Source organism: Gymnogyps californianus, chromosome 2 (genome assembly GCF_018139145.2).
Source record: "Gymnogyps californianus isolate 813 chromosome 2, ASM1813914v2, whole genome shotgun sequence".
NCBI lineage: Eukaryota > Metazoa > Chordata > Aves > Accipitriformes > Cathartidae > Gymnogyps > Gymnogyps californianus.
In genome coordinates this window covers 127,244,468-127,259,319 of record NC_059472.1, presented here as the reverse complement: position 1 = coordinate 127,259,319, position 14,852 = coordinate 127,244,468, and the positions used below count along the sequence as shown (strand labels likewise).

Below are 14,852 nucleotides of genomic sequence, written 5' to 3'. Positions count from 1 at the left end.
CCCCTTTGGCTAGTTCAGGTCAGCTGCCCCGGCTCTGCTCCCTCCCAGCTTCTTGCACACCTGCTTGCTGGCAGAGCATGGGAAACTGAAAAGTCCTTGGCTTAAGATAAGCGCTACTTAGCAACAACTAGAACATCAGAGTGTTATCAACATCATTCTCACACTAAATCCAAACCACAGCACTGTACCAGCTACTAAAAAGAAAGTTAACTCTGTCCCAGCTGAAACCAGGACATATATTACGTATTTATTATATTAAAACGCTACATTTAGGTTTTTTATTACTTAATCTCTGTTGCTTTTTTTTCTTGTAAACTTTATTTGACTTCATAATAGCCCAAATTCCTAAGCAACAGGTGTAAAATAAGCATTACTTTCCTTTCCTATATAAACCCAATATCATCTCCCTCACCTTATCATGTCAGCATCTAAAAGAAAATCATCAAGCTAATTGTGGTAATAGACATTTCGAGGGGATTTGCTGAGTTGAAAAATCACACTTCCATTTGAATAAATTGTTCCTAGGAGATTTACTAGGAACATCTAGGTTTATAGCAGCAGTAGAATAGAAAAAATAAGAATTTATATAGGGACAGATAAATTGTTCTTCAAGCAATATAGCACTAATATTTCCTGGAATCTTTCCTAAAAGCTCTCTGGCCAGATTCTAATACCATTATCCATATATAATTAAATAACATTGGCTCAAATAATCAGATAGATCAAAGAGCTTGGACTTTGGGGAAAGTATTGCTAGCTAAAGACAATAAATGTAAAACCACATAAAGGAAGATGAAAAAAATAAAAGAAATAAGAGAAGAGCTGGTCATACCATCTAGGAGAGGGAGGTGGTGTAGGAAACTGTCTGCTCTGAAAATCAATGGGGTTAATATACCTAGATCATCTAGGTCTCAAGCACAGGATTGAATTACTGTAGTCTAATAAAAAATCATGCATCACCCAATCCCCTGGTTACTGCTTATATGTATACTACTTGCCCTAAAGGTCCAGGATTTTTCAACTTCATTTAGTTCACAGTAAAAGAGGTAAACTGAGTTATATTACCTATCATTTGCTGCAATCTAAAAGTGTGCCATGGGCAGTTATTGAATCATCTGACTAATACTAAATTGTTATTCTGCTGTAGCTTGATCATATGTCTAATCTCAGCAGGATTTATTTTTAAAAAATCAAGCCTAAAGAGAGGAAAAAATGTTGGCACAGGAAAATCAACTGCTTCAGGTAAAATAATCCTGTTTATGGGTAAAGAGGTTCAGCTGGCCACCAGATAAATTTTTACCTCTGGATTATCTCTTCTTTTTTCTTTTTTTTTTTTTTTCTTAACAGGGATTAGAAATTGAGATTATACAAATCATGTATTGTGCTTTTGAAATTGGAAAAGAGGTATTATTCTGGAAAACATCTTAAGGATTAATAGGATAGCTTGGCGAATATCAGTTTATGGTTTTCACTCTTTTTATATCATTTAGGATTGCAGCCTGCATTATGCACTAAGTAGAACCTCCATTTTTTTAACATAATCTTTTTTGCCCCTTGTTGAGAACCAGTTCAAATTGGTGTTTTCACAGCATTCACTGAGTGGATGTGTCTGTGTGTGAATGCGAACATGACAGAAATCCGGAAAGGGAAGGCTTGGTAAAGGATGTGACATGTCCTACAGAGCTTTAATGCAAGAGAGGTCACCAAACAGTTCCAAAACCCTACGGACTTGCTCAGAGTTCCCAGCTCATTTATGCCCAACTGGGAAATAAGTTGTCTTTTCATAGGAACTGAGCATTGCTAGGGCATGGATTTTCACACTGGAAGCTTGTGAAAAAGAAAATGGTCACAAATAGGTGAGTAAAAGACATTAGAAGGCTCAATTAAGGAAAGGAATAACTTAGAGCTTTTCAGTTAGATCACGGTATTGGCTTCAGAAATTTAGAATGAAAATATTACAAAAGGATATAGCCATGGTAATTGCAAACTTGCAATACATTAGGGTAATGTTGGTCCCAGCCTTCTGATGTTTACTACTGTGGAGATTGTGTAAGAGCTTAGTCAGAGCAAATTATATAAATATATTAGGAACTGCAACTGCATATAGATAACATTTTTTAATGTAGACACTTTCATAGCTGAAAAAACTGAGTTTTGCTTTTATACAAATTCATTTTCTTTAGTCTTTCAGTGTAACTTTGTACGAGTTTTAGAGATATCACATTTCTTACAAGAATTTATTTTTTTTTTAAAAAGGGACACGTGCCCATATCTTGTCAGTAGTGGAAATAATAGGCTGAGAGAATCCATGTAGATTGAGCTAGTTAGCCATGGGATCCAATCAGAAGATAAAACAGAGTCAAGGTTTAAGCTTGAGGTTGATTGTACCAAATGGTTTTATGAGATTTGTCAATCACTGTTTCTTTTCTCTGCATGCATCTTACAGACTTAATGCCTAACAGGGCTTCTGGTTTGTCTTGTGTGGCGTAGGTAGGGGAAGATGATCAGTCTGCAGGCTAGAGAGAAGGAGGAGCAGGACTGGAAAAGCAGAAAGGAATTGCATCAACAGGCGCATGTGGTCAGAGAGTGTGCAGAGCAGAAGCCCATGTTCAGACACAACAGTGGAGCAGTGCTGGAGGTTGTAGGGTGAAAGCAGTAGGCGTGTAAAAGAGAAGGTGAGGGGATAGGGAGGTAAGAGATTTCCCTAGGGAGACTAAGCAGAGCAGTCTTTTTGAGGGTGATTGGCCATTGATTTGCCGTTGAATTTCTCTTAATATGAAGTGATTCTGCCTGGCCTGGGTGTGGAAATTAGAGCTGAAATAACTGAAAAAAAAAGCTCTATTTAAATCTTTGGACGTGAGAGGGGAATGCATGGGTGATATGGTTGCTTGTTCCAAGTCTGTTGAAACTGGAGATCTTGGACTCTCCCTATTGAGTGCTGCCAGGTCAAATTCATCTTTGTGTTTGACAGCAGCAAAATTACTTGCTGCTTTGTGGACTGACACACTTTGCTTCTGTTAAGCTCACAGGCTCACCTGCACAGCATTAAGTGGGGAAGGAGCGAAAGTCTGCAACACAGGTCAGGGCTGGCTTAAAATGCATGGGTGTTTGTTAATAAAACAGATGTATCTATGCTAAAACACGGCAAAAATCTGTGGGAAAAAGACACCTTGTAGTTTATACGTGACTTAAGGGCCCTTCTTAAAGTCAATAGGATAGTCTAGACTTTCTCTTGAGCTTTAATTCACTTGAACTCTGACTTTTTGCTGTCTAATTTTAACTGAAATTGAATTATCTAACTTGAAATAAGAACCCAGGTTTTTTCCTAATGAAGAATAGAGAGGCTTCACCTTTTTCTTCCTCTTTACATCAAGTATAAAGATGCCATTTTAGATATGTGTGTGCTGTGTTTCAGCACAGAATGTAGTGATATTACCAGTTTGATATTTTCTGCTGTTACTTCTGCTTTAGTTTTAGGTAACTTTTTAATGACTGCTTATGTCAGAGACATTATTTACATCCCCTATTCTGCTTTCCTGAGCACGTGGCATGAACTATGTAGCTTGCAAGATCATTTAAAATGATGTTTTTCCAGCTTACATGGAAAAAATTTGCAGTGAGGTAACTTCAGAATTTTTTTTCTGTAGTAATAATGCTTATTATTAATGATTTGTTCATTGTTTGTGTTACTGTTGACCCACTAGTTGTCCAAAGATATTGAAGCCACTTCATGTATACTTTAACAATCAGCTCAGAGATGAAACGTCCCTCTTGCCTGGTTTACAGCTGTAATCTGTAAAATCGTTGCCCTTCATGCTGTAGGAAATGGTTAAAGCCCACCTCATCTCAGGGCATTTGGAACACAAATTCAGCACTAAAGAAAACCATTAGTTTTGATGCTGTGGAGTTATCTGGCATCTCCAAAGCTTTACAATATTGATGCTTGTATTCAGTTGCAAATTGTTCTTTGATAAATTAGTGTCGTTGGTAGGTAGAAGCTAGTGCACAGTAAGATTCACAATTTCTAAAGTATTAAATAACCCATGGGTACTTTCAGAACAGATTATTGTACAGTTTTTTGATGTTTAACTACTCTTTGTTGCCTCAATTTGCTTACCATTCTAGTTGCTCAAAGTCTTAATGATAAGAAAAAATTTATTTTAAAAAAGCAAAAAAAAAATTAATCTTCCACATTTTAAACAGCAATCCCAAAAAGACTGTGAAACATGTAATTCCTAAAAATAATAAAATCTCTCAGGAGAAATGGTTGTTTCTAAATTTGCATTAAAGATTTTGTTGTGCTTTTAGAAGTTTCTTGCCTCAGGAGTTCTGTTTTGTTTTTTTTTCCTTTACAGCTTCCTCAGTAAGTACTTTAGCACAGCAGTTAAGCTGTAAATAAGGTTGCCCAGATGAAGAAACTGTTTACACCCAAGTATAGCTCAGAAAGCTGTCAAGAAATAAAAGATGGATCACACTCACCTCCCTCCCTCTGGATTTTTATCTAATGAGTTGGATGCAGAAAGAAGCACTTACCATTTCCTATTCAATTTTTTATATATGAATGTTATCTGGGGCTGTTGTCCTAAATGGCTTTGATAAGAAAGCAGAAAGGGGTGCTGTGCAGAAACCCCTCTAATCTCTTCAATCTTGAACAGTAAATTCCATATGCACATTGATAAGCCTTTGGTGTACTGGATGGCTTAGGGGAACTTAAAGCAAGCATTTATCTCCTTTTCTGTTAAAGCTTTAGTTGTTTCACAAATGCTAATGTGCAATAAGTAAGCAAATCCTTTTTCTAACTTTGATAACTACACACTGGAGGTTTCTGAGACAAATGAGAATCAGAAGTTTCAAAATACTAGTGATGTAAATATCCTTATCTTTCTTTCTTACCTATATCAAGCAAATCTGCATGAAGTAGTTATATATGTGGCTGGTGCTACCATACTGATCTGTAAACGTGAATAGCAACCAACTAACCTGTTCAGCACCTGTGGAGCTGAACTGACCCCCTTGCTCATTATGAACCATATGAAATCATGCTAATTTCATATCTTAATTGTATTACTGAAAATTTCAGAACATTTTTGTACCTTTAAGAATGCACGGCCAGCTGAGACCATTTGGTGATGTAATCTAAAATTTTTATATTTCTGATTTTACTTATATGTTCTGTTCAGCCTGAGGATTTTGTTGAATGAAAACAGTAGTTCTTGAAGCATGAACCAATTATAACCTGCAAGACCTCAGTCCATGGAACCAGATAGCCTCGGATATGTGTGTAGGTCATGTTGTGTTAAGGCTTTGCAATAAATCTTGAAAAATATGAAGGATCAACACTGTGCCAAAACAATGAGAATTCCCCCAAAGATTTTGTTAATTTAGGAGACTCAACTCTAATGGTTAAAAGGGAGGCAATGGCAGAAATCAAACTGTCAGAAATATCATAGATCCACTACTAGCAGTGTATAGGTTAACTAGTATATATCAAATGATTGTAGCAGACTGTCTAGCTTCAAACTGCAGAAGACAACATAAAACATTTCTGCCAGTGAAACCTGGGAAGTAATTCTTTTCCAGACCCAGATCTGGTATTAGAACTGGGCATTTGATCAAAACACATCCTAAAGAAATCTTTTCTGATACCTCAAAGGAATGATCCAACTTGATCCTCTCTCTGTGCTGAGTCTCCCTCTGCCTCTTCTCTTTGCCCTCAGTAGTGTATCAGTGGGGGAATAAATTGCTTCCTGGCTTCTTGCGTATAATGGCTAACAGGCTTGAAGGTAAGATCTTACTTTACCCAGTCTTAGTATAGCCTACCTAAAGAACATGTAGGGAGAAATACAAATCAGTCTTTTTTTCCCTCTAAAGCTATGAAATGAAGGGAAAAACAGAGTAACTCAATGCTGCAAAGGAAGATCATGACAGTCAAACCTGCCTTTCTTCTCCCTAGCACATCTACATATATATATATATTCACCTAATGTACGTAAGTTACGTGAGTCCACATATGTCTTGTGTGCTTGAACATAACTTAGATATCTTTAGTATGACATTGTATTATACAGTATAAGAGTGTTTAACATGGGTCCAAATGATGAGAGTTCATCACCTCATTTGCTAAGCCACATTTGATTTCCAAAATGAATTTACCTAAAGTCAATGTCTGCCCAGTGTAGCCTATTTTGCCTAAGTAGCTTATCAGTGGATGAAAACAAGTAAAAGTCAGTTCTCCTGTTAGTATTCTGGAGCTGAGTAAACCCAGAAAATTGAATTTATAACATCATGTAAAGTGAAGTCCAGGTAGTTTTTTGTAATTCTTCTCTTTGTCTTTTCATTTGTCTTGACGTGTGGGTGCTAGAGTTGTATGGCTGTAGTTGTTTTACCAAAAGCACAAACTTTTTTCTATTCACAGGTGATATTCTTGGTTTTGCCACAACTTTGTAGTAAGCCCATACTGACACTCTTAGCTATTAGAAATTTCTTTTGGTGTCATTGTTTTCCAAGCCAGAATCTCCCCTTCTACAGTATCTTTTTCCTTCTTGGGTCTTAGATGTGTTTTGCCTATTATATGGAGACATTTGACCCATTTTATGTTTGGATTTGAATTGGCCACAGTCATCCATCTTCTTTCTTAAAAACTACCATATCATTGTGAACTTAATCAGTCAAGATGAATCCTCTAGAAACAGTTTTGTTTATAAATAAACCCATAGTAACAACGTTTTGAAACTGAGCAGAAAGACAAGTTCAGCTTTTGTTTTATGTGTCTCATATTCTGGTTAATGCAAACCTTCAAATTACAATGATACAGGATGAAATATCTTGAGCACATCTAAGTATTCTGCAGCAATCAACTAGTTTGATAGCTGTATCAAAAAGACATAATTTTCTTAGCAAAAGACAGTGTGTTGATTTCACACCCTCCATGAACTTATGACATTAGTTATACTTTAACATGTACTGTTATTACTACACATTTAACACATATGCTAGGATGATCTGCTTTTCTTGTAATTAGCAAATCTATTGTTTCCTGGATCATCACTTTTAGTGGTGTGTCCTGTCGTGTGTCGTCCCCCCCCCCAAATTATTAAACTTATCTTGGCACATTCCATTTCCTTGGCATTTCTCCAATTTTCTGAGATTTTATTAGAAGTTAATACTGGTGATTCAGAAAGTGGCTCTCAGCAAGTTCCACTTAGAATATTAGGTGGAACTTTGTCTTCAAAAATCTCCTTGAAATGTCTAATGCCTCCTTTGTTATATGATAAGTTTCTGTACCGTCTACAGCATCATTTAGAGTGATAAATCTTCCTACTTCATTCCAAAACCAGAGTTTTAGTTTTCTTCTTTTTAGAAAATGAGAGACAAGAGGACTATAATACTCTATACACATCTTCAGTTTTGTTAGTCATTTAAACTTAATTACATTTTGTTCTCACTTTCAAACTTGTAATTTTGATAGTCACTGATATTTTCTGCGTTTCAGTTACATTTTCTGGGTTATTTTGTATCTTACAATTTTGTGAGGTTTTGTGTTTGTTTGTTTTGGATTTTTTTTCACTAGGAAGGCTTATTGTTTTTCCTTAATATCCTGATGTTAATTCATGCTTAAAATTTGTTCCACACATATATGTTGATAAAGCACTTGGGGTCTTCAAAAAAGTTTCTTTTACACTTCCAAGGGCACATCTTAGATTACGTCATATTTTCACAGTGTCAATGTATGATAACATCATGTTCTCCAGATCCAAACAGTAACTGATTTTTAGTCAAAACCAACTATTTTTCCCCCCATTAAAATAGTTTACAACACTAATTTATCCCAAATTGTCACAGAACATCTAATCCCATGTTAGGTAGTTGTTGTTTTTCAGACACTGTTAGGAATTTTTATTACTAAGCTTATAGAACAACGAGTATATATCTGAAACTGAAGGTACCTACGATGCTGTGTTTATCATCCTACATAATATAAATAGATGATATTTTTCAGTAGCTGCCTCTCTTTTTGTGGGCATAAATTGTCCTTGCAAAAAAGCATACATTCATTGTTTGTGCCTGTTTCACTGCCAAAGGAGAACAGCCATAAAAGTGAAAGACAGGATGAAATAGAGCTAAAAAATAATTTCTACTATCCACATTGAAGAACTTGAAAATAGTACACAAAATACCAAAATGTTTTAGAATAGGAGCTATTAACATTTATTTGTTATAAAATTGTAAAAATATGCAACAAAATTATCCTTTCTTTAAGGGCAAAGAATATGCATATGAAAAATATGCATATGGCAGTGAAATCGATTAAATGTGCATTTGTCTTACTACATGTTAAATGAAAGTCTAATTAATATTTTATAGAAGTTGATCTATCATAGAAGTGCTTCTCTGATCATGTTACAAAAACTTTAAGATGAACCTTTGAAATCTGGTTGGGGTTTTTTCAGTTAAGAGGGAAAAAAAAATCAAGTGTATATAATGAAACATGACTGATTTATAGCAGCTATGAATTTCATCAGATCCTTTTGTGGTTCAGAGCATGATCTAACATAATATAAATTCACAAAATGGGTATCTCAATGCAAATCTGAGTAGAATTAAACAAGATAGTAAAATTGACACTTCTGTAAAACATTATACCAATGCTTGGCAGCACTTTAGGCAAACACTCTTATACCTTGTGCCCCAGAAATGTAGAGATCTTTAGCTCCAATTCTTCATAGCTTCCATCATCACAATGTGCAAGCAGCACATCACAGCAAACATGGAGGAAAGTATCCCTACAAGTACACTAAAGGAAAGAAAGTGTGATATTACTGTTCTTAAGGTGGAAATGCTGTCTTGGACACTGAGTGACAGCAACAGATCTCCTGCTCAAACCCAGATAAGAGTTAGTAATTCATCTGAGTGTCAGCTACTCCATGATATTTAAAATGAAGTGTAAGTAACTGGGTAAAGTTAGAAGGTGGATGGATTTAATTTTCGAACTCCTTTGCAAGAACAATAGTGTGAACTCTGTTGTAGGACTTCAACAGTAATTTCTGCATGGATTGCGTGGCTGCTCTATTTGAGTATCCATGTTCATAAGGCATGAAAAAGAAGTTGTTGTAAAATACTGGATCTGCCTGGTCCAAATGCAGACAACACTAGCCCTAAGCATTTGAGTCCTGTAGGTACCACTCTCCAATGCCATCCTGGTATAGTGAGAGTCAAACAATTCCATTTTTAATGTTTTTTTATTACCAAAAGATTCTAAAATAAAATTCTGGAAATGAAAAATTGCTTTAATATAGACTAGTGGCAATCCATGCCCTGTCAATGAGGCAGCATTTTCCATTGAGCTTTTATAACGTGTCAGAATGTTTTATAACAAGTTGATTTACTCAGTTAAGATGAACCTGGTCAAATACTTTTTCTCTTGCTCTGCTTTACAGTGTTCTCCTTTAATGTAAGTCTATGTGTTAGCTGTCCTTGTTATACTAACAACATTGTTGAAAAGTGTCATATCCAAAGCCTTCTTATTTCAGAAGTAACAGCCCAGAAAAAAAAAGCCAAACTCTACAATAAAAAAGAGAGAAAATATGGGAAAAGGTGAAAAACAATGTCCTTGATAAATGGGAAAATTCAGGAAAGGGGAAAAATACCTAACAACCAGAACCTAATAAAATCTGGCTCATTTAAAGAAAGCTGCATAAATGTTTACTTATTCCATTTTCAGTGTACATATTCTATCTAAGCATAAGGTTTTGATTTTCAAATTTTTGATTTTCAAATAAATCATGGGGGAAAAAATCTTTTAATGCTCATTTTTGCATTTTGCTGTCTAGGTTGTACAGAAGCTTGCAAATGGGACAAAGCTCACTTGCTACTTTTTTTATGGCTCTAGTGGTAGCAATGCTTTGTGTGTTGTATTCTGGAAAATCTATCTTTCGATTTTGCTTTCTGAGGGGAGTCTGTTCATACATGCCGGTCTTTGCAGACATTTCTCAAACACTGAATGAAAAATGCAGGATAAAAGGTGTATCAGAAATTAAGCATTCGTTCTCATGTGTGTATAGCAGGAAGAAAAGTTCTCAGGCCCCAGAAACTGCCTACAAAACCAAGAGCAGATGAATCTACTACTCCTACTAGTAATCCTACTAGTAATCCTACTACTACTACCCACTTTTTAGTTCTAACTTAATTTACATTAAAACCAAGTTACAATACTAGTACTGTTAGTGTTCATTACGTTTTAATTATGAAGAGACAAAAGTTGAGGTATGCTTAATTTTTAGGACTTCATAGCTTTCTTTTTTCCAGGAATGTGCTGAATTGGAGCAGGTTTACATAGTGCACAAGAAACTAGCTGTGAGGAAAGGAAATATCTGCATCCAAAGAGAAAACAAATCCCTTGAATAGACTGAGACTATTAAATACTTATATTCTGTGTTTATTTCCATTTGCAAGGCAGACATTGTGTCCCTATACCTTTGCCCTGCTGGTGGGCAAGAGGCTGAATTTCACTTGTAGGTGCTTCCATTTGGTATTTCTACCTCCCCTTCCCCACAGGCTGTAGGAAACATCTGTTTGGGCAGCAAACACTTCTCAAACATCTGCATGCTCCATGCTGTGTATGGTGCGCAGCCAGCCCCCAGCAGCTGCTGCTGCCACCTCCCTAAAAGAGCAGTGTGTGGAAGAGGCAACTGAAGGTGTATCTCCTTGTGCATCATCTGGCAGACAGAAAGGAGTCAGCGCTGCCATTGCTGCCATAGACAGAGGCAGAGGGCACAGGGAATGCAGTTCCCTCCTTGTAACACTTCTATAATAGGCTACCTAGATTACAAATAACACAGCTGACAAGTCTATTACACGCTGGACTAGCATCTAGAAAGCTGCCTCTCATAACTTGGATATTAAAGAAAGTCCACTGCCTTTCAGGCTGCCAAGACCATCACCCTGCAGTTGTTATTTTTTAATGAGAAAAAAGTCAATCACACTCTGAATGTCTTCCTAACACTTGGGATCACTTCTTTCTCTTTTATGAGATGGTCTTCAACATGAGGCATTACAATTTGCAAGGCAGCAGGCTAATTATCTTGCCGTAAAACACCAGCCTTGATGCACTCTTTTCTGACATTGTAAAAGTTATACAAGTAGTTCTCACTAACGTTAGTAGAAACTGGGTGCATAGCTCGAGGACAGATTATAGTCTTTGTCTTGTAGGACATGAAAATAATTGAGACTCTGTTGTCAAGACCTGAGCTTTTCTTTGAGTGTTAATGTGTTTTGGCAAGACTTGTCAAAAGTATATCTCATATTGAAAGACACTCATCCTGGAATGTTAGATAGGAACATACAAAATGCACAAGCCACCAGGCAATTCATATCACTTTTGTAATCTCCACCATAGCCCAAAAGCCTTTTTTTTCAAGTGAGTTCAGCACTTTTCTGTTGATAAACAAATGGTTATCCTTGAGGATGACATTTGTTCTCTGTGTTGGACAGTTATCACTAAAAGAAAGTTTGTTACACCTTTTAAATAAAGTAATTAATGATTTTTTATCTCAAAAGAAACATAAATGAGTTTTATGCACAGCAATCATACCCTCACTTTTCATTGAGAAAAGTACCAATATTTTGTACTGTTTAAAGAGCAATGGGGGGGTGTTTAATTCAAGCTCCCTTTGAAATCAGTAAGTTTTAAATTTTTTAAACATTCTTTTTACTCCTTACAAAGAACAACTTCACGCATCAATGTGTTTAACTCTATGTACATGGATCTCTTACCACTGTATTTTACTTGTTTATGTATTAGATTCTTCATCTGGTTTTTGCCATGCATAAGAAGAACAATCAGTGTTATGGTGGATTCCTGGTGTAATCCCCAGGAATCAAGAAATCACTGTCTCTGATTCTGTTCATTCTTTGTCAAGCAGATATTATTTTAAATTTCCGAACAACATATGTCAGCAAGTCTGGCCAAGTTATATTTGAAGCAAGATCTATTTGTATCCACTACGTGACTACCTGGTTTATCATTGATTTAATTGCTGCACTTCCTTTTGATCTTCTTTATGCTTTCAACGTCACTGTGGTAAGTACTAACTTGTCTTTTTTAATTGTTCTTTTTTCAAGAGGTGTTTGTTGCGTGTTTTTTTTCCAGATCTAGAGACTAAAACTGAATGAACTAAAATACCTTGTGTCTTTTTCGGCTTTGTACTGTATTTTCACATTGAATGCTGAAGGAAGGAATACAATGTAATTATACATGTTGATTAAAAGTATTACAAGATTGAGTGTCTAAGTGGCCATTCATTATCATGAAAGACACATATGTACCATTTTTTTTATTCAATTATCCTTACTTTGTAAACAGTTGCACCTATGTTAGCTTCATTTTTACTTACTGTACTCAAATACAATTCCCTATGGCTTTTGCTTTCTTATGCTGCATAAATTCAATCCTTAATTTTTCAAGACTCATGAATTGTTACTGTGGTAAAGTCAATCATTGTTATGGTCAGTATGGTCAGCATTCTTTACTCAGCCAGGAATCTTCTTTCTCTTTACCTCCGGGCATTCTAGTGCAAAAATTACAGCACGGTCACTAATTTTTGTGTATTCTAACATCTATTACTTACAACTGTCATTAACTTTGGCTTTGGTTTCAACTCATCTTTTTTAGGAATATAATGACAAAATGCTTAATCTGCTTTGAAAAATGTGTGGGTCTAACATCTGGTGATGTCATAATCATGATGGGTTACATTTGTATTGGTTTACTTATGCTAAGGCAAACATTTTTCTTCCGATAGCCCTATTAGATTTAGTAGAGTAAGAATCTACTAAGCAAAAATACAACAAACAAACCAACCCCCCAAAACCCCAAACACCCGCTCCACTCCAAATAAAAAAGTTTAATTTTGGAAAAAAATATTGGCAGACGTTTCTCAATTTTCAGGATTTTTCACGAGAGACTCAGGTTTTTAAGCTGTCCACTTTCTCAGAATTTGGATTTTTTGTAAACAGATGCACTCAATCTCATTTTCATTAAATGTGAGTTACAGACAAGTACATAGATGATAGGACAGACACATATCAGAAAAAAACATAGAAAAACGCTAGTCAGGAAGCCTCCCATGTAAGATATTGTGTTTGATTTTATCATTTAGTTCCATATCCTTCAACGATCTTCCTTTTCACTCCATTTGTTACATTAAGAACCATCAATCTGATGCTAGTGCAGTAACTTAAAACCAGACAGTTAATAGTTCCACATTCTTCAGTCATTGGTTTTTTTATAACCAATGGGTAATCTATTGAAATACACTACTATCTCAGTCTATCCCTTACATTAAAACTAAACAGCCAGCATAACTGTGTTGGTTTACTTCCATTAAGAATTTTTCATCGAATGAACCAGGTCTGATCTTTTCCTTCAAGGAGAAAATTAAAAAAACAAAACTGATCTTTTGTCTTTTTTTTTTTTTTCATTTGGAAGACTGATATGCTTTCTGTACTTAATTCTGGAAAAGAAAGTATTATCTAATAATTACTTTTACAGTCAAAATGTCACAATATTAAAAATGTTACTATAATATGATTAATACACATCCCTTGTCTGTTGTACTTTTAAATTTTTTTCCTTAATAAGATCACTAATATGGTGACTAAGAATATCCAGGGACACTGAAATGTCCCTCTGTTAGTAGAGGATCCTCAATGAAATAACTAATGACAGATTAAGTCCTAACACTAAGCCCCAAGTAATAAACGATATGTAGCTATGTTGATCTCAAAATTAACATTGACTGACAGGCATAGCTCCCTGAATGCTCCAAGAGTTCAATACGTTGTTAAAAGTTTTTGCAAGGTCCAGTCTGCTTCCTTCGTTTGCTTTGGCCCAACTTTGGGAGCTAACTGCTGTATGGTAAAGACCACTACATAGTAAAGACTCAAGGGTCAACCCTCTCTTCCCTCTGGTAACCGAGAGCAAATCCAGAATTTGGGAGTCTGCACACTGCATTCACTCCAGCAAACTTGGTGATTTTGTTCCCTATATGATTCCTCGATGGGAACACAGTGCCTTACTATATCATATATTGGTACCATATGTGGCAATACTTGCCACTATTGTGGCAAGACTTGGCAACTGTTAATATAATCCTCAAGATAACAGTGACTATCAACTGTTTCAAGAGTGGGGGGAGGTGTTAATCACAATTCACTGTTTTCAGGCTTTTTGATTTAATAAGCCATTTCCTCATGTCTGTTCTCAGATTTTCACTCCATCGACTCTCAGATGTTGCCTCAACAGAACGGTGAGAAGGGGCATCAGGGAGCATCTCACTCCTTTGCTGTTCAGGCCCTGGCACAAAGGCCAAACTTTTAGGGATGCTCTAAATTCTGCAAGCTATAGGTATAGTGCCATACATACCTATGTATGTATGGCACGTAAATATCATCCTCCAGTTGGAGATGTGTGGAGTCTCTTGCCATCCTTGGAGATATTTCAAAAGAAAAAAAGTGAAACTGTATGAGTTGGCTCTACTGTCTTTACACCTTGCAGGGATTCTGCCCTACCACTAAATGGGTGATTCTCTGGAGGTCTGAGACCTCAGTCACATTTCTGCCTAACCTCAGTGCCTGCTGAGACCCCAGCTCCTTCCATCCTTGCATTCATCTGACATAAAGAATCCCTTAATCTGTCGAAATGTGGTGTGAAAAGCTGCCAAAGTAAAAAACAGGCCATTAAGTACAATTTATAATGATTGAATTTGCTCCTGTCTCAGTAACTATTGGTGATTATAGAGCAAGAGTGTCATTTTTTGAGGAAAACCAACTAACCAAGCACAAAAAAAGGATTA

The 14,852-nt window shown here is 36.0% G+C and overlaps 1 protein-coding gene across 1 annotated transcript in view; it reads left to right on the top strand.

The window, feature by feature from the left end:
* Positions 1-14,852, top strand: part of KCNH8 (potassium voltage-gated channel subfamily H member 8) — a 229,748-nt gene that overhangs the window by 138,631 nt on the left and 76,265 nt on the right. The window contains exon 7 of the mRNA XM_050891094.1: positions 11,922-12,079. Within this exon, the coding sequence (XP_050747051.1) occupies positions 11,922-12,079 (158 nt within the window). The remainder of the gene's footprint in view (positions 1-11,921; positions 12,080-14,852) is intronic.